The sequence below is a fragment of the Cyphellophora attinorum genome (genome assembly GCF_001299255.1).
Source record: "Cyphellophora attinorum strain CBS 131958 chromosome Unknown Contig49, whole genome shotgun sequence".
Classification (NCBI taxonomy): Eukaryota; Fungi; Ascomycota; class Eurotiomycetes; order Chaetothyriales; family Cyphellophoraceae; genus Cyphellophora; species Cyphellophora attinorum.
In genome coordinates, this window is record NW_017253277.1 from 62,508 (window position 1) to 81,329 (window position 18,822).

Sequence of the window (18,822 nt, forward strand, 5' to 3'; positions counted from 1 at the left end):
TATGTTAAAGATGCTGTTTTTCTGTTTCCATGCACGTGCAGAAGCTATGGTACCTGGGAGACACGGTCCTGTAGATTTAGTGGAAACCCGCGGGCCGATGCTTGCTGTGAGGACCTGTGTGTACCGAGCGTTTGGGACACTGGTCTTGACGATCATGGTCAGGCAACAACGATGCTTGATCAATCTCGCAGCCTGGTCAAGCGGGTGAAAATCTGCATGAAGCATAGTCTTGCGGCTCATACTTCGCCCTAGAGCTGCTCGTTGAGCACGCCTTGCTGCAACTAGTGGTGCTTCGAGACCACTGTACAGGAAGTGAGCGCACATTGGTCAATGATGTAGCCTGTCGGATCTGCACAGTATGGACAACGACTTCCAGGCACACACATACTACTGCGGAGTGGCGGATTCTCATAACTGTGAACGCATAATCGCATGTTGTTCGAGGAACAGTCATTAAAACTATAGCGACTTTGAATGTGGCTTCATGTGGAAAATCCTTTCATTGGCCGAGCAATCCCACCCGGGTCGTATTCGGCGATATGATTGCATACGCCGGGCCTCAGGCACTGACTCACAGACTATGTTTGTAGTACAGCTCGCTTTTTAGAGTCAGAGACCTTGACGAAGGGTCCTCGGTCTTGTGCTAGTTGGGAGAATGCATGTATGCTGGAGCGTCATGGTTGTTAAGCAGCGAGCAAGTTGTTAGGGAATCGTGACATTTATGACCGTGCTGTGGATCATGGAGCCGGCGAGTATATAAAAAGCATGTTACCTTACGACCGAGCTGCCCCATTCCTCGATAGAAAGCAGAAATACCGAGAATTGTTCAGATTCTGAGATAAGTCCGACCATCATATATACAAAGATATAAAGGGTCGTTGCCTCCCTCGCAAGTATACCATAGACAGCACGGTATTTCGGCAGCTGTGATCACCCGGAGCATCCTGTAAGGCAACCACTTGTCAGAAAGCATACTCAGCATACGACGGCCCCGGATAAACGTCAGCACATCCGACTATAGTAGCACAGCCATCTTATATAGACATCCAGCGTCAATCCAGGTTCCAATTCATGTCAGACTCTGCACCTACCGAAGCACTCCTTGCAGCCAACGGACCACACTACCTACCTTACGCCAAACCAACCAAGAAAATGGACGCACGCAAGACCACGACAACATCGAACAAGTCGGTCATGGACGAAAAGCACACAGACACCGCTTCCGTACGGAGCACGTCGACGTTGTCGAGCCTGAAGAGCCTGCTGCCGAAGAAACGATCCTCTGTGTCGTCAGTGGAGTCGACGAAGCCTAAGTCTCCGTCGAAGTTGTCTGAGACCGCCATCAGGCATGAGGCCCGTGCCGCATAGTAAGTCGTCATTGGCGCTATAAGACAAGATTTAGGTTGACCAATCGTTCCAGCTTCCAATACAAGTGAGGAACGAGTGCTTCTAGAGGTCCACAGGAGAGACTGATCATCGTCCAGATATTGAGCACAAGGCTTGGATTGAGACCGGCGTTGGGAAAGAGTTGATGATTGACCCTGAAAATTTGCATAGCCGTTGCTGCCAGGCGCTTTGGCTTGTGTCAGGACCAATTTCAGTATTTGAGCGAGTAGTCCCGGGAGTTGAGTCCGGGAATGGAAAAGATCTGGAAAATGTTAGACGATAGGCATTAATCAATATCGATATCTTTCCTTGGACCTTGTCCGACCTCTTGGGACGTGTCAACGTCGCAGATCTCGATGTGATCGACCCAATGCCGCAAGGTCAATGCTTGCGGCTTTTGTAACGTCTTCCGCGTCCTGACATATTCGGGACGGATCTCGTGCCGAGTCTGCTGCAGAAGACCGACAAGGGTACCCCAGACCCCAAGAGATGGCATTCTGGAAATCTTCATCAGGTGGAAGACGGCAGCTGGATCGGCAAGTCTAAGTGAAAGGTGTGCAATGGAAATCCGCGTCAAGACTTCCTTCGCATAGGTTGTCTTGGGCCTGACGAGCTCGAGCTCGATCTCGTGAGACGATCGGACACGTGGTGAGGGCCATGCTTGCAATAAGAAGTCGATCTTGAAGAGCGATGAAGTCGACTGACAGGGTAAGAACGGCACGAGATTCTGCGCCGGATGTGCACGCAGACTCGTGGGACAAGTGACACTGGGACTGCTGCTGCCTACCGTGGCGCCTTGCCATCTGATCAAAGATCACCAGTCCGCGAGGAAGGACAAGGCTGCATGAGGTCGCAGCAAACATGGAACGGATGGCCAACGCTGAAACAGAGATAAGAGCTGGTAGCTGAAGACATGTCTTTGAGAGTGAGAATCTGATATTTGATGTCCAGTCAGATCCGGCGCTTATTTGTGGTTGTGGACGAAGCAACGATCCAGAATAGCTGGCGGCTAAAAGACGCAAGAGGCTTCTCGAAAGGTGAGAAGGTGCAGGGAAAGCTGAACTCGTAGCCAGCTGGACTGAGCCACATCTCTTGCCACTACCACCCAGCCACATTTCAGTGCCAAGCGTCGCCCCGAGCGAACCGAGGCGCGGTCTTGTCTCGCGTGCCAGCTCAAAACACTAGGGATCGCTGCCCAGAAAACCGTTATATTGCGCTATGAATATCTGTTGCAAGCCATGGATTATGGCATGCGAGCATGCTGGGGTAGATGCTGCAGCTCTGACCATGAGCTCCACGAGTCTGCAATCTCTTGGAATCGTCGAACACTGCAGGTTGAGAAACCACTAGTTTGATCACAGGCTTGTGGTAGGGATTCTGAGCGAAGGATCCAAAGGACTCCTCGTGACTAGTTTTCTCAGTTCCCGACTCATGATCTCGACTCGAGAAAGAGGTCGGCTGGTCAAACTGCGTGGTCAGCGGATGCGTCTCTACAATCACTTCCGTGGACAAGAGATCGGTAACGAAAGTGGCACTTTGTGGTTCGGATGCTGCTGGCCCCGGCCACGAGGTGCATGCCCATGGCTGATGACGAGTGTGGCCACTGTTCGCACATGAGGCATCAAAGAGTATCAGATTCGACCTCTGTGACACTCTCAGCTCGCAAGCTGGCAGGATCAGATCTTTTGACTCGGCATGTCACCGCGGGGTCCTGATCTTGCCGATCTGACCGCACCCTTCAAAACCCTAGAGATCTGCCTATGAACCAGTGGTCAGAGAAAGAAAAATGCAATCGATATTGCCCTTGAACCAGATATCTGGATTGGATTGCTCGGCGACGAGTGAAACCACCGTGCCAAAAGGAACGCGAAGTGAATGCAACCTTTGAGCGCTGCACTTGGAATGGTCGAATTCCATAGGCGAACGCGTTTGATATGCCTGAGAACCTGATGCAGGAGTGAGCGCGATGAGGGCGCGTGAGTTTCAACCCCCTGAGTCCCTTGATCCAACAAGCGCACTGACAGGTCAGACCAGGGTAGTCCCGCAAAACTCTACTGGCTGAGGCGCTCCAAGCACTTGCATTAGGCAACTCGCGGAGTTGCCACGCTGCGCCCCCCTCCAGTCTGCGGTCCATACCCAACCGCTTATCCCTTGGCTGCCCCTCCATGCCTTTTGGTGGACTGTCTCGAGTCTTCCAGACCTCCAGGCTGCTGCACATGCTCCGTCCAGATGATTCTGGTCTACCAACCACGGCCACGCGCCGCCTCCGGCCTGACATGTTCTGGTGGGATGGCCGTCTATCAAGGAGTTGGACGTGCACTCACACCCAATAAATTCCTCTCACATACGCAGCCGCCTTTGACGGCGAAACAGGTACATATCTGTACTGCAAGCGCCTGCGATGTCAAGTCTGCGCTTCTAGGGAGTTCATTCTTGCTTAGAATAAAGTCTGCCTTCATTGCCCTCACCTCGCCATCGGTTCTCCCTTGCCTCACCACAGCGGCCTGTTTTCTTCAGTGTTGAAAAAGGCCAAGCCATTTCGCCAATTCGTACGCTGAACCTCTAGTGGCTTCCGACAGACTTTTTACCCCTGCCTACGCGAGCTTTACTCGGGGCCACCCAAGTCGCTATCCGACACCTATCGATACCATTATCGATCTAGCTGCCGCAGCGGAACCGGCGCTCCAGACTTCGTCATTCCCAATACTGACAACGTGGAACCTCAGGAGACAACTCGAGACTCTACCGACTCGCTCAAACACTGAAGGAGTTCACCATCCTAGGCTGGCCCTAGCATTCTACTGGAAGACTCATTCCCTCGTATCGATATCCCATACTCCGGCTGTTGGCACAATCCACCTCCTGCAGGACAGGTTCCTTCTTAATACCCAGTCCACCCGCAAGACCCAGACATCTTTTGGCCCGTCCGTCGTAGTCTTCTGACAGATATCCCATCTGTCAATTGATCACTCTGCACCATTGACGGCCGCCGCTTCGACATAATCAGATCCCTTTGATCAGGGACTGTCCTTTCTCTACACCTAACACACATTCACTATGGACTCAGCACACTCACAGGCTCAGAACAGGGCGGCTCTCGAGGAGTTTGTTCGACAGCCAGTACGAAGCTACATGATCCAGCATCTGGCAAAGCACGCGGCACAGGTCATCAGATGTGAGCAGCCGCCGTCGTCACATGGCTCATTACCAACGCCTCCTTCAACACCGCCCACAGACCCAGCCACGCCAGAGAATGTAACCCCCTTGCCTAGCATCGAGGCATTCATTCAGTCACTGGTGAGCAAGAGCTCGGTCCAGGTCCCAACTCTAATGACCTCACTCGTGTATTTGGATCGACTCAAGCACGGCTGCCTCCTGTTGCCAAGGGTATGCGGTGTACTACTCACCGCATCTTCCTCGCCGCACTGATCCTGGCCGCCAAGAACCTCAACGATTCATCACCAAAGAACAAGCACTGGGCACGGTATACGAGCGTGAAGGGTTATGAGGGATTCGGCTTTGGGCTAGCAGAGGTGAACTTGATGGAGCGACAGATGTTGTTCCTGCTTGACTTCCAGACCATCGTGACGGAGGAGGATCTCTTCAAGCATTTCGAGCCATTCCTGGCTCCCATCCGGTTCCAGCTGGAGCTTCAGCACGAGCGATCTGAGCTCAACAGCCACAGGCACTGGCAATCTCAGTCGTCGATCGACACTAATGTCGTCGATTCTCTCCGACAATCAACGCGAGCACTCATCGCCAAGCAGCCATCTCGTGCAGCACTCGCCGTCTATGACTCGCCACATTCATACGGAGAAGATGAGGTGCCCGCTCTGCGACAGCCCAGAGCTTACCACAGCAATCAAAGCTCCCTATCGCTACCTGCTGCCAGCCATAAGCGTCGACCATCACCATATCGTCACGACCGATCGATTTCACCACCATCGCTTCGGGATCTCCCTCCTTTGGTTCGATCAGGTCACTCCTACTCCAGCTCGCGATCTTCGTCCGTCGCTCCATCGTCACATTCGAGGTCGTCATCACTGGCGCCTAGCACTCGATCTCGAGGCACGCCTATGAATCTCAGCTACGTCGACGAAAATCTCGTGGTCATGGACGGCAATTATAGCCCTGACAATTATCACTACACAGCATACGGAAAGGCGGTGTCAGCTAGTCGGCCCAGTCTCAAGGACCACCATCAGATCAGCTTCCAGGAGCAGCAGCCCAACAAGAAGGCGCGATCCGATAACACCAGCATGAGCAGTGTCATGTCAAGGATCTTCAACGCCGGCACAAGACTCGGGCGAACACCAGGGCAAGCTGTCTGAGGTCCTGTCGCCTGCAGGCTTCATCCTATCTTTTGCTATCTATTTGCACAGCGAGGCGTACAATGTTTGGCATATTTACGACGCGTTTATTCGTGGGAGGACCAGCGTCGCCCGTTTTTCAAAATGGACTCCTTTACTTCAGGAAAGATGTGTACTACAATACTATTGGAGCAGCCTCTGAGAGAGGACCAGGTGGAAGGTGGAGGGGACATCATCTCAGGGAGGACCGTGTTCACGCTGGCCGAGAGACTTCAGACCCGACTGAGGATGTTTACGATGATCATGATACCACTGAGTTGAGATCGCCGTCCCTCCGCAAGGAGGCGACAGGCAGAAGCAACGACTTAGATACCCTCGAAACAATGACTCCGAGCCAGACGGAGATGAGGATGAGACCTCGAAGGATAAAATTCGAGAACTTTCAGAAGCAATCATTCCTGTCTTTCACTGCCACAATGTGATCTCCTGTCCCGCATTCTGAGGTGCATTCCCGCACTCCATTTTGACCTCCTGTCTTACCTTTGGTGTGCCTCTGACATGCATGAATGCGGCGGGTTTGCCGAGCCCGCACCAGTAAAGGTAGAATACGACACCTTTTGTAAGTACCTGCGTAAGCCTCAAAAGCCTAACACACAAGTCCGGTCCAGGGTCGGCCTCACTCGGTAACCACTATCCGAAGGGAAACCTCTGGCTGGTAGGTACTTGACATCTACTAAATCCCACGGTCTCGTTGTACTCATCGACTGCCTATAAGCTTAAATGCTTTCTGTACCGGCCGCGCACCTGCACATGAGTCTCAGCATAAGATGTAGCCGGCTCTCTAGAGGATCCTATGACTGCTGCCTTGGAATCAAATTGACCACGTGGAAGTAGCGAGCCATGCCCACCTACCAAGAGCCCGTGGCATTGTGCAATGGTCGACATCACCACACCAACCACTGCTCACTCTAACAGTCAGTTTCACTGCTGTATAGTGCGATTCGCTACTGTTCGTGCCGTCGATTCCAAGCGACGCTATCCGCCCAGCCGCCTGCAAGATATGTGAGCAGCGGGGTGCTCGGCCACCGCTTGCAAAATCCTCCGTCCTACAGACGCTAGGAATATTTTTCGCGAATTGCAGGTTGTACTGCCACTGCATGAAGTAGGCGAATTAATATGGTCCTTGGTCATTCGTTACCAACCACGCCTAAGAACTTCGAATGATCGTGCGGATGCAGTGGTAGCTGGCGTGATAGTGCCTTCCCGATGACGCAGCATTGAGCAATCTTCTAACCGCAAGACATTTGTAGCTTCTCCCAGTTCATTATCTTATCTCTGATAATGACTCAACGGCAAGAACGTTGCTCTCGAACTGGCAAGTAGCATTGGAAGAGTGCTCGCTAGCTTCTTTGCGGCTCGCCGCTGCCACGGACGGCCAGATCAAGTACTTGGTATGTTCTGGCGGACGAGAGCACAAACTCAGTTGAGGTCTGAAGTGACCAGCATCAAAAGTCGGGCATTCTGCAGCCAATTCATGACCTGAGGAGTGTACTCTAGAAGTTAGAGCTGATAGCCTTCGACTTGTCGAGGTCCACTGGCAAGACAATATTGATCATGGGAGACCCGCGAGTAAGGAACGTGGACGGCTTCACCACTGTACAACATCATACCGTGCCAGAGTATCTGCATCCAGGTCAAGGAAGGTTGCCTGATGGCTACACAGCTTGTATCATTGGAGCTTCGGCGGGCATTGGAGGTACGTCTTTTGAATCCAGCTGTGTTCTTGATCGATATACTTGTGTAAGTATTGGCTTTGGGAGGCAGAAAGATAGTGGGCGGACTGTCAACCATTATGTCTGCTGTTTGCTCCTCGTAGCTAAGATGAGCACTTCCCTAACCACTTCGCAGAACATATCGCATACGCCTTCGCCACGGCCCATGCGTCCACAATCATCCTCTGCGCCCGCAACACCAGCAAGCTCGATCGGGTTGCCGATCACATCACCTCTACCATCTGCTCGAATTATGCCAAGAAGCCAATAATCAATATTCACGAATGCGACCTCGCGGACACTGCCTCAGTAGAGGCTCTCGCAGCCTACATCCAATCCGATGTCCTCGAAAAGGGCGGCCGTCTCGACGCCATGATCCCCAACGCGAGCTACGCCCCACCAATCGAAGGCATGAAGGTCACAGAGAACAGTCCCGAGCTAGTCCGCAAGGCCTTTGACACCAATTTCCTGGGCGTATACGCCATCGCACATCACTTCGTGCCCATTCTGCTTGAGTCTCGAAACCAAAAGGGCGGCGCTGGTCACTTCTTTGTGATAGGAAGCATAGCTGGCAGTATCACGAAGGGCATCATTGCGAATACGGGCTACACTATCTCGAAGATGGCACAGACTAGGTTGGTGGAATACATCGCTGTTCAGTATGGGAAGGAGGGAATACTCGCTGTTACGATTCATCCTGGGAGCGTGTTGACGGATATGGCCATTGGAAATACGCCGGAGGGGTTCATGCCGTACTTGATTGATGAGGTGGGACTGTGTGGTGCGGTGGTGACTTGGCTGGCGGGGATGAAGAGAGAGGAAGTGGACTGGCTAGGAGGGAGGATGATTAGTGCCAACTGGGATATGAAGGAGTTGATGGAAAAGAGGGAGGCAATCGTTGAGAAGGACCTTCTGAAGTTTGAAATGATAACGCGGTAATGTAGCAAAGGTTGTTATCTGTGTCTAAGCACCATGACATGATAGCCTTCAGTCAACAGTCTTGGTCGAGAGACCATCAATTAGCCCGCAGTGAACTGTCTTGATTGAGAGCCCATCAGCTTGCCCTTGACTACATGATGCCCCTTCTATGCCACAGGCCGCCACTTTTGACGGTGAGTGACATGGTGAAGATCAACTGCATTGCCGGAGTGCCAACACGTGCCATGGGTATCTTCAAACACATCTGCTACATCTTGTTACTGCGTTCCTGAAACTGTACCACGGCGTGGGGCTCGAGGCACCTATGAAGCTAGGGCCTGGACCATATGTGCTCTCCTGAACATGGCACGAGACTGGAGCTGGATCGTCAGCAACGACTGCTGCCTGTCGTGCCTTCTGAAGATAACAAAGTAGTCCTACCACCACTCGTAGGGATCTTAGCAGCAGGGCCCATAGGCCTGGCCCAAACAGCAGGGTGTTACCGCGCCGCTGTCACAAAGGACTTTCATGAAACCTACCTCTAGAGCTCCTCTAGGTGCCCTCCAAGCTGAAAGAGGCAGAAGCACCGAGCGTAGGGTGGAACGTGGGGATAAGGTTGTCCAGGTCAAGGGTAGCATGGTAGTCGGCAGATTGAGTTGCTCTCAAGCACCATGACGCTGGCTCTCCAGTCGTGTTGCATCATGCATGGTCTAAGATCTTGGTGATACAGCTGCTTCCTCCATTGACAGGACCCGTAGGGAACCATCGGGAGAGAAGTCGATCCCATGCGAGGTGCTCGTGGAGATCGTGCATGGAATCGCAGGTCACAATGTATGATGTGTGCTCACCAAATGAGCAGACTCTGCCCTCGCACGGAAGTGTTTCAGCAAGGTCGGGTGCCGCAGAACCTGCCAGAGCCACCAATCTGGCCAACACAAACGACTTTGGTCGTGCTGAATGAGGCAACCCGTATCCAACGGCGGCCAACCTCGCCAGATGTAAGTGATCTGGCTCGTGGGCGCCAGGATGTGCATCGCTTAGACGACATGACGCCGCTAAGTTGTCGGGTCTCGAGGACGAGGTTCCGTCGCGAGAGGCGGGCATTTTCTTTCCAGGTTGCCTGCAAGTTATGTTTCGCCATGAATAGACTCTGCCTCGTGGTCATGACACAAAGGCTAAGGGCCTAGAGCGCTGAATCTTGAGAAGTCTGAAACAGAGCACGGGCTCGGCAGTGGAGGGGCTGTTGATGAAGGGCTCAGACGACATGGATGACGTGATGTGACCACAGTGCTGCGAGAACACTCCCAACGTCCCTTCTGAGTGGTCCCCAGAACTTGATGTGATGTTCAGATGTTTTCGTAATCTTCGACGAGACTCGAAGGGCCGGACGTTATTGCTGGCAAACTTACTGGGTCATGCGCCACATATTTCCAAGGTCGGAACGGCGCGCAGTACGACACCCGTACAGCACCTGAGCAGAGTTTGGCCGGACCGGTAGGCAGAGGTGAAGGCATCTGTAGCTTTATGTGCCAACTGCTGTGGGTGGCCTCACGATGATTCTACTGCGAGCCGATGACTGCTCATATTGACAGAATTCTGTTGCCGGCCTGCTTCTCGTCGTGCTAACGTTGACAACAGCGAATAGCCCCAGGCGCTCCCACAACACAGTGACTTAACAGGACAAACGAAGCACTCGACATGACGAGCATAGCAGCATTGCCAGCACAAGTCCTCAGCGCTTTCCTCTACTACTGCGGCTTCTCACGCTTTACTCATGGTATCTACACGCCCTGGTACTACGCGCATCAGGTAGCCCGCCAGCCAGATGACGGTTCAACAGTCGCTCGAATAGTGCCATGCATGGACATCACACTTGCGACTACTTTGGCACTGGGAGGCAAGAAGTCCAAGAGATATGTCGCGGTCTTGACGGCATTGATTCAAGGTGGAGCTATCGTAGCGTTGGGTATGGAGGGCAGGCGCGATCTGGCTGTTGACTTCGCCGTGTTCACGCTCGCGGTCGCAGCTGCCGTAGGGACTTGGAGCAGGCACGATCCACGGAGCAAACGTTCATGATAAAACCGATGCTACGTTGCCCAATTACCGGAGAGAGCAAAAGCCGCTTGCATTGAGACCGGTCGCAGTGTCGGAGCAACCTCGTCTGCATGGACCGTGAAGGGTGTTGTACGATGTCAGTGCTGGATATATACACGACTCAGTCTGCGACAACAAAACAACGTATCAAGCTACTTGACAGCTGTCTTTCTTGCGTGGGACAAATGAGCTTCCTCGGCTTGACTTGGGTTTTGGGTGGTCGTTCGATGACCTTGGAACGGAGTTCTCAGATATAGCCGTCAGGTACTTACCTCTGAAACGATCTCTGTTGCGCCGTACTGGATCAGCGACCACTCAGCAGCACGACGATTTTCTGGTCGATGCGTCGTACACATACGTCTGTGGTCTCCGGTCACGTAATGTATTCTATGCGCTCTCCGCGTTCACGCTTTGACTTCCAATGTGTCTTTTTCAATACGCACGAGCTGGACGCATACTGCGTTTGCGCATCATTCGAAGAACAAGTCTACTAGCCATGATATCGTTCCAGCTTGCTCTCGGAGGCCCAACCCGCATGCAGCACTCCGGTCGCACAAAGGTGGGACTGGTCGAGAGCAGTACAGGGACCAATCTCCTTCGCTGTCAGATGATACTTGAGCTTTGATCGCGACAAAGCCAATGGCTCTTCGGTAAGATCTACCCCGAACATGGCGCATATACTCCTGTGCTTCAAGGGACTCTTTGCAGGTAAACCAGTCTGTTGTGAAATCTGAGCTCGACCGATCCACCCTAGAATATGTGTACTCATCTGCGGTGTAGGAGGCTTAAGATGCGCGCGACTTACGCTGGAGCCGTACATCGGCAAACATCTTGCCTCACGACAACTTGGGCACCATAGCTGTGTTCAGAACAACGTGCTCGAACTCATGAAGCGAGACGCACAATCAGTGCTCAGGCCTGTCATCAGCAAGAGAGGACTCTCGGTATCTATACCGTCGGATGACATGACCTGCTGACTGACACCTTGCAGGCTTTGATTTGGACTGAGTTAGTGGCATGTCTTTTGATCGTGACCTTGCGAACTTTCGTTCAATATCGAGCTAGTCGACGGCTCTTCAACAACGACTACCTCATCTTCATCGCTCTTGGATGTCATCTTGCCGCAGTAATCACTTGCGAGCTTGCGATTCCAGACATGTGGACAATAGAGGAGCTCAAGCTGCTGAGGGCAACGGGTGCCACGCCGTCGGAAGAAATGTTGAATGGTGCCGAAAGGTACCTCAGCTACCAATTCGCGCTTGTCATGCTGCTATGGACGACTCTTTGGACGGTCAAGTTCTCGTTGCTGACGTTCTTCTGGCGACTTTTTGATTCAGTACGTATCGCGCTCGTACATTTTGGTGGATTATGATCTCCATCACTGCTTCGACGTTCGTCACGACGATCTTCCTCCAGCTCTTTGCTTGCGGATCGCCGCAGAACTTCCTGAGGCTTGGTCAGTAGCATGTGGATCTCCCTCTGAACGTCTCAGCTAATATGACACAGGTGGTTGCGCTGGGTCACGCCATACATACCTCTCGAATTTGGTCTTCCTCTTCTCGGCAGGCACCGACATCGCGGGAGGCATCCTCATCGTCCTCATCCCCTTCCCACTCCTGTGGAAATTGCGAACGTCAGAGCGGGACAGGATCGTGCTGATAGGGATATTCCTGCTCCCAGTTGCACCGATCATCTTCGGTGTGCTTCGTTTCGTGTTCTGCAATCCCAGCCGGGACTCTTCGTCAGTAGATGTGATCAAGTTCCAGCTCTACTCGCTGCTGGAGAACACGACAGCGATCATCACGGCAAGCATACCATCCTTGAGGCTATTCGTCACTAGATCGCGGAACCAAAGCAGAGTCAATGATCCGACATACTACACGGCAGCCTCTGCTAAAAGGAGCACGAAATCGCAACACGTGGTTGACACGATGCCGTTGGAGAGTAGAGTCAATGTTTCATCTGGCGAACCTTTTGATGGGAGGATGTTTTCAAGGATAGAGTCCGAAGAAGAGGCCGATATTCATGTTCAGGGCCCGTTGCGTGGCATTGTAGTTCATAGGTCCTTCCAGTAATGTTGGCGAAGTGATAACCACATCGTTGATGTTGCACCCTGGGGAGGGCGCTGAAGACCTCACCATGGATTTGAAAAGACTGGAAGATTGAGCCTCACTTGAGCGTCAAATCGTAGACACGATTCAACATAAGGGTTTCCTACCAGAGAAGGCGCAATAGGAATTTGGAGCGGTACCGAGGTGGACATCACTGCTGAAATTAATGCTCATGATAGATTTCCAGGTCAGGAGGGCGCTGAAGGACCAAGTCTTTTCAATCATCAAGTCGGTGGGTTTGAGATGGGCCTCACTTGAGCGTGAAATGCAAGGAAAGACGTATCGAGAAATCCTCGCCAGGGAGAGCGCTGTAGAAGTAGAAGTTTTGACAGCTTTTCGGCGGTGGGGCCGGTTGGAAACTGCAATGGGTACCTCCGATTTTCACATCTCCGATTTGCGGGGGACACCGACTTCACCGATTCTTTAAGACTCAAAAATCTTCAAAGACTCAAAAACTTCCTGTTTATAAGCTCCTCAAGGTCACTTCGGGCACTGCTTTACTTACATATTCTACTACAGAGCCCTGCCGACCTTCACAATGTGTCCTACGCCTCTACCAGCCACCAACGGCACCAACGGCCACACTAATGGCACGAATGGCAACTCTAGCTACGTTGGCATCGACATTACAGAGGGACCACCTGTTCAGAATGGCCGAGAACGCAATCCCTACGCGCCGGTGCAGGACTTCTTAAGCAACATCTCCAAGTTCAAGGTCATCGAAAGCACTCTACGAGAAGGAGAGCAGTAAGATGCCAGCACACGCTTGTTGGAAGTATGCTAACGCTCCAGATTCGCCAATGCCTACTTCACACGCGAGAAGAAGATCGAGATCGCTAAGGCGCTCGACGATTTTGGCGCAGATTACATCGAGCTCACCTCGCCTGCCGCTTCCGAGGAGTCACGCCGCGACTGTGAAGCCATCTGCAAGCTCGGTCTCAAGTCCAAGATCCTGACACATATTCGGTGCAACATGTCAGATGCGAAGCTTGCGGTCGAGACTGGCGTTGACGGTGTTGACGTTGTGATCGGAACCTCTAGTTTCCTCATGAAGGACTCGCACGGCAAGGATATGGCATACATCGAGAAGACTGCTATCGAAGTCATTGAGTTTGTTAAGAGTAAGGGCATTGAGGTTCGCTTCAGTTCAGAGGATTCGTTCCGCTCTGATCTCGTCGATCTGCTACGGCTATACAAGGCAGTCGATAAGGTCGGTGTCCACAGAGTCGGTGTCGCAGACACAGTCGGCTGCGCAACTCCTAGACAAGTTTTCGACCTGGTCAGAACACTTCGTGGCGTCGTAAGCTGCGACATCGAGACCCATTTCCATAACGACACCGGCTGTGCTATTGCCAATGCCTACTGTGCTCTCGAGGCTGGTGCAACTCACATCGATACCTCGGTCCTAGGTATCGGCGAACGGAATGGCATCACAACTCTTGGTGGGCTGATGGCTCGAATGATTGTCGCAGATCGCGATTACGTTGTGGGCAAGTACAAGCTGGAGAAGATCAAGGAGATCGAAGAGCTCGTGGCCGAAGCTGTGGCCGTCAACATTCCCTTCAACAACCCCATCACTGGCTTCTGTGCTTTCACTCACAAAGCCGGCATCCACGCCAAGGCCATTCTTGCGAATCCCAGCACATACGAGATCATCAATCCAGCAGACTTCGGCATCAACCGATACATCCACTTCGCGTCACGTTTGACAGGCTGGAACGCCATCAAGTCACGCGCCCAACAGCTCAACATCGCAATGACCGACGCGCAATACAAGGAATGCACTGCGCAGATCAAGCTTCTGGCAGACATTCGGCCTATTGCCATTGATGATGCTGACTCGATCATTCACGCTTTCCACCGCAACGTGATTGCGGGCAAGGCCAACCCTGGTAGCTCAGTCTACCTCCCCAACATGACGGAACAGGAGAAGAAGAAGCTAGCAGGCATTACCGCCGAAGAGAAGAATCTGCCGGAAAAGAGGCAGCTGGAAGAAACGGTGGCGCAGGAGACCGCTACAGAACAAGTCCTTAAGAAGGCTAAGACAAACGGCGTGACAGCATAGAGGTGGTATCCGTCATTTTCGGTCGGCGTCCTCACGGGTGGCGAAAACGGAGCTATGGCGAAAAGTTTTGTCCATACATTTTACCGGCAATGACCGCTGAACCATGAATCATTTCTGACAATTTTTACGAACATCTACAGTGCCCTCCCTGGCAAGAAAGTCCATAAGAAATGGCTCCTGGGACGTGACGCTCAAGCGAGGCTCGTCTCAACTCAACGGATCGTGCTGCGGTGAGCAGTTTCAATCTCCAGCGCCCGCCCTGACTCGAAATCTCATAGTAAGCAGCATGTTTGGCTGCTGCTTGACCCGCCGCTGCAGGGACCTCTGTCGAGGTAGATCCAGGTGTTATTTAGCTATTCTAGTCAACCGGTCGCGACTTGAAGGTCCCTGTGCACTGCCCAGGTGGTAAGCGGACATGGGCCTCCAGGGTGCCCTTTCCTTCGTATATCGTATACTTGGGTGTCATGCAACCGAGGATGTGGATCTCCCAGAAACTTGAAGGCGTATAGAAATACCCAGTAGTATGTCCCTCGACTCGCAACACGTCCCGCTTCCTTCTTCGTGCGACACTTGCATTGCGGAAGATGGGATCCTCGCCGCTACCGGTCAGCCTGCAGAGCAAGTTGCAGAGACCAGTACAGGTCTCAAGACTCAAGAGCTTCAGCAGAACCCTGGACTTGTATGATCTTAACATGCTTCAACATCGACACTCATACTGACCACTGCAGAATCCGGAACGTCGTCTTTCTTCTCTTCGTCCTTCGATTCACCAGACAGTCGTTCTACTTTCTACGCGGATATGGCCCCGTCGGCTCACTTCTATATTTCTACCGTGCTCTGCGCAAGCGAGCATACCAATTATTCCTCCGGGCGCCTGGCGTGCGGTCACAGGTCGACAAGCAGATAGCCGCGACGAAAGCAGACATCGAGTCTAAGATCGCCGCTGACATCCCAGAGACAAGCCGAAACCTGTCTCTCCCTGCCGAGCCATGGAGTCCCGAACATCTGCGCTCCGAGTTGGCTACTTTGGCTGCCGCGAAACGCACCCGCTGGGAGGAGGGCAAGGTCTCCGGCGCTGTCTACCATGGCGGTGATGAGCTCATCAAGTTGCAACACGAAGCCATGTCGATGTTCTCCGTCGCGAACCCTATACATGCAGATGTCTTTCCTGCCGTGCGCAAGATGGCGCTGAAGTCGTCGCCATGGTGCTTTCGCTCTTCAACGCACCTCCCGAAGCCGCAGGAGCCACCACTTCTGGCGGGACCGAGTCCATCCTCATGGCCGTTCTCTCAGCACGCAATAAGGCCTACCATGAGCGTAACGTCACCGAGCCAGAACTGATCATCCCATCAACCGCGCACGCCGCCTTCCAAAAAGCGGCCGAGTACTTCAAGATCAAACTCCACCTCGCACCCTGTCCAGCACCCGCATACACAGTCTCAATCCCTCACGTCCGCCGCCTCATCAACCCCAATACCATCCTCCTAGTCGGCTCATGCCCGAACTACCCCCACGGCATCATCGACCCCATCGCCCAACTCTCCAAACTCGCCATCTCCCATTCCATCCCCCTCCACGTCGACTGCTGCCTCGGCTCCTTCCTAGTCCCCCTCCTCTCACAAGCCGGCTTTCCCACCTCCCTCTCCGGCCCCCTCGACTTCCGATCTCCCGGCGTCACCTCCATCAGCGTCGACACCCACAAGTACGGCTTCGCACCCAAAGGCAACAGCTGCATCCTCTACCGCAACACCTCATTACGACGGTACCAATACTTCATCTCCCCCTCCTGGTCCGGCGGCGTCTACGGCTCCCCCTCGATCGCCGGCTCCCGCCCCGGCGCACTCATCGCGGGCTGCTGGGCCAGCATGATGTCCCTCGGCGTGTCCGGGTACGTCTCCGCGACGAACAAGATCGTTGCGGCGCGACAGACGCTTCAGAACGCGATCTCCGAACACCCAGACCTAAAAGGCACATTGAAGGTCATCGGCGACCCCCTCGTCAGCGTCGTGGCTTTCCTCAGCGTCGACCCCGCAATCGACATCTACGATATCGCCGACGCAATGTCGAAACGCGAGTGGCATTTGAACTCCCTCCAGGATCCGCCGGGGCTGCACGTCGCGGTGACGCTGCCGATGGCGACGTCGGAGGGTGCGGTGGATTCACTGATTGAGGATTTGGTCAGTGTGGTGCGGGAAGAGAAGGAGAAGGTGAACGCGAGGGTACGGAATGGGGAGAAGGTGAAGAAGGGGAGCACGGCGCAGCTGTATGGTGTCGCGGGGAGTCTGCCGGATAAGAGTGTGGTGGAGAGGGTGGTTGTTGCGTATTTGGATACGTTGTATAAGGCTTGATGTGGGCTGGGAGGATGATAGATGGGATGGAGATTACGGCGAGCATGATGGTGTGTTCATTGAGATCGTGACTACAGCCAAGCGGGGAGTCGTCAGACTCACAGCATGAATTGGGAGTTCACGAGCAGTGTATAGTGTCTTCAGCATCTTTAGCGTTGTCAGCATTCATGAGTAGTAGAGAAAGTTGCAAGCGACCCGGTGACTGATCGAATGTTGTCGAGCCATTAGAGTAGTCTATTTGACCTGCTTTTCAGGGCGTTGACCCTTGAGCAAACGCTCGCTTGCCTGATCCCAGGCAGAGGTACTCGTGGTGCCCATTAAATACCTCCGGAGGCCCTACGCCATGCAATAATACAGATATGTCGAATGTGAGGTCGGTGAAGAGAAGAGAGGTAGAGCCCGGACGATGTGATCGGGACCAAGCACCCAGATGTCCACCGCTTACATGATGATTGAGGGCACTGGTATAACATTAGCGATTCGCTCGACGAACTGGTAGACATTGTTGCAACTCACCCTCAACGTTAGCCTTGATAGACTTGTGTGGTAGCACGCTACCACCGTTGACATAGATCTCATCTCCAATGGTCACATCGTCGCCCAGCACGGTCACGTTCTCCAACCGTGCCCAACGACCGACCGTTGACCTCCAGCCGACAATCGTGCTCTTGATCCAGGCATGGTCCTTGACCTTGCTGTCCTCGAGAAGCACACACCGTTGCAGGCGTACACCATCACCGACCACACAGCCAGGGCCAATGACCACATTGGGTCCAATGCGACAGTTCTTGCCAATCTTCGCCGACTCGTGAACCATGACGTTACCGCCGTACACGTAGGACTCGCTGTTGGGAACGAGAGCCTTGGGCTTGCGCTTTGCAAGCGAGGAGAGGTACAGGCACGTGCCAGAGAGGAAGTCCTTGGGCTGGCCAATATCCATCCAGAAGCCCTCGAGGTCGAACGAGTGCAGCTGGCCGTCCTTAACGATCGCAGGGAAGGTCTCTTGCTCGATAGATGTTGGTCTCAGCTCGATGCGAGACAGCACTGAGGGATTGAGAATGTAGATACCGGCATTGATGCGATTGCCTACGTACTCGACGGGCTTCTCGACGAAGCGGTCGATTCTCGAGGCGTGGTTGGCGGCGTGCACGACGACACCGTATTTCGAGGGCTCTTCGACCTTGGTGACGACGATAGTGCCCTCGTCTCCATGCTTCTTGTGGAAGTCGGCCAGCTCTTTGAAGGGGTACTCGCAGGTCACGTCGGCGTTGAGGACGAAGAAGGGGCTGTCGTCCTTGCCGAGGACTTTCTCGGCGAGCTTGAGCGGGCCGGCGGTGCCTAGGGGCTCGGACTCTATGCTGATGTGTGTTTTGATTCCGAGTTCTTCCTCGTACTTCTTGAGGGCGGTGGTCATCACATCTGGTCGGTAGTTGACCGCGAGGACAACGTCTGTGACTCCGGCGCTGGCGAGGGCGCGGAGTTGGTGGGCGAGGATGGGCTCGTTGGCGAACTCGACGAGAGGTTTGGGAACGGAGAGTGTGAGTGGCCTGAGACGAGTGCCGAAGCCTCCCACCAAGATTAAAGCCTTCATCTTGAGTACGGGGGGATGTGTGTCGCGGCGTGAAAGGAAGGGAGGTCGCTAGAAAAGGTGCGAACAGAGAAGATGTACAATTGCTCTCGCAGGGGACCGCACAATCGGAACAGAATCTAGAGCTCGGGAGTTATCGCTGTGTGCCGAATGTACTTCAATGAGGGTGTGGTGGCTGTTGTTGTTGCACCTGAAAGTAAAGGCCTGGTGTGGTGGGGTTCTGCACACGG

General features: G+C 53.4%; 7 protein-coding genes across 7 annotated transcripts; 6 read left to right on the plus strand and 1 right to left on the minus strand.

The window, feature by feature from the left end:
• Positions 1–1,071: 1,071 nt before the first annotated feature.
• On the plus strand, positions 1,072–1,436 carry AB675_4867 (uncharacterized protein; the record flags this gene model as incomplete). The annotated part of the gene is made up of 2 exons (XM_018145032.1): positions 1,072–1,367; positions 1,421–1,436. The coding sequence occupies 2 exons, from the start codon at positions 1,072–1,074 to the stop codon at positions 1,434–1,436; spliced, it is 312 nt and encodes a 103-aa protein (XP_017994794.1).
• A 3,007-nt stretch (positions 1,437–4,443) lies between these two features.
• Positions 4,444–5,717, plus strand: AB675_4868 (PHO85 cyclin-2; the record flags this gene model as incomplete). Its single annotated transcript, XM_018145033.1, has 2 exons — positions 4,444–4,641; positions 4,695–5,717. 2 exons carry the CDS (start codon positions 4,444–4,446, stop codon positions 5,715–5,717), a joined length of 1,221 nt encoding a protein of 406 aa, XP_017994789.1.
• Positions 5,718–7,310: 1,593 nt separating this feature from the next.
• Positions 7,311–8,407, plus strand: AB675_4869 (Dehydrogenase/ SDR family member 7B; the record flags this gene model as incomplete). The annotated part of the gene is made up of 2 exons (XM_018145034.1): positions 7,311–7,452; positions 7,605–8,407. The coding sequence occupies 2 exons, from the start codon at positions 7,311–7,313 to the stop codon at positions 8,405–8,407; spliced, it is 945 nt and encodes a 314-aa protein (XP_017994784.1).
• Positions 8,408–10,084: 1,677 nt separating this feature from the next.
• Positions 10,085–12,555, plus strand: AB675_4870 (uncharacterized protein; the record flags this gene model as incomplete). Its single annotated transcript, XM_018145036.1, has 4 exons — positions 10,085–10,417; positions 11,472–11,716; positions 11,818–11,936; positions 11,987–12,555. The coding sequence occupies 4 exons, from the start codon at positions 10,085–10,087 to the stop codon at positions 12,553–12,555; spliced, it is 1,266 nt and encodes a 421-aa protein (XP_017994802.1).
• A 574-nt stretch (positions 12,556–13,129) lies between these two features.
• On the plus strand, positions 13,130–14,656 carry AB675_4871 (Homocitrate synthase, mitochondrial; the record flags this gene model as incomplete). Its single annotated transcript, XM_018145037.1, has 2 exons — positions 13,130–13,338; positions 13,384–14,656. 2 exons carry the CDS (start codon positions 13,130–13,132, stop codon positions 14,654–14,656), a joined length of 1,482 nt encoding a protein of 493 aa, XP_017994808.1.
• Positions 14,657–15,240: 584 nt separating this feature from the next.
• Positions 15,241–17,004, plus strand: AB675_4872 (Sphingosine-1-phosphate lyase; the record flags this gene model as incomplete). Its single annotated transcript, XM_018145038.1, has 3 exons — positions 15,241–15,335; positions 15,385–15,762; positions 15,816–17,004. The coding sequence occupies 3 exons, from the start codon at positions 15,241–15,243 to the stop codon at positions 17,002–17,004; spliced, it is 1,662 nt and encodes a 553-aa protein (XP_017994813.1).
• Positions 17,005–17,445: 441 nt separating this feature from the next.
• On the minus strand, positions 17,446–18,595 carry AB675_4873 (Mannose-1-phosphate guanyltransferase; the record flags this gene model as incomplete). Its single annotated transcript, XM_018145039.1, has 2 exons — positions 17,446–17,465; positions 17,521–18,595. 2 exons carry the CDS (start codon positions 18,593–18,595, stop codon positions 17,446–17,448), a joined length of 1,095 nt encoding a protein of 364 aa, XP_017994774.1.
• Positions 18,596–18,822: the final 227 nt, after the last annotated feature.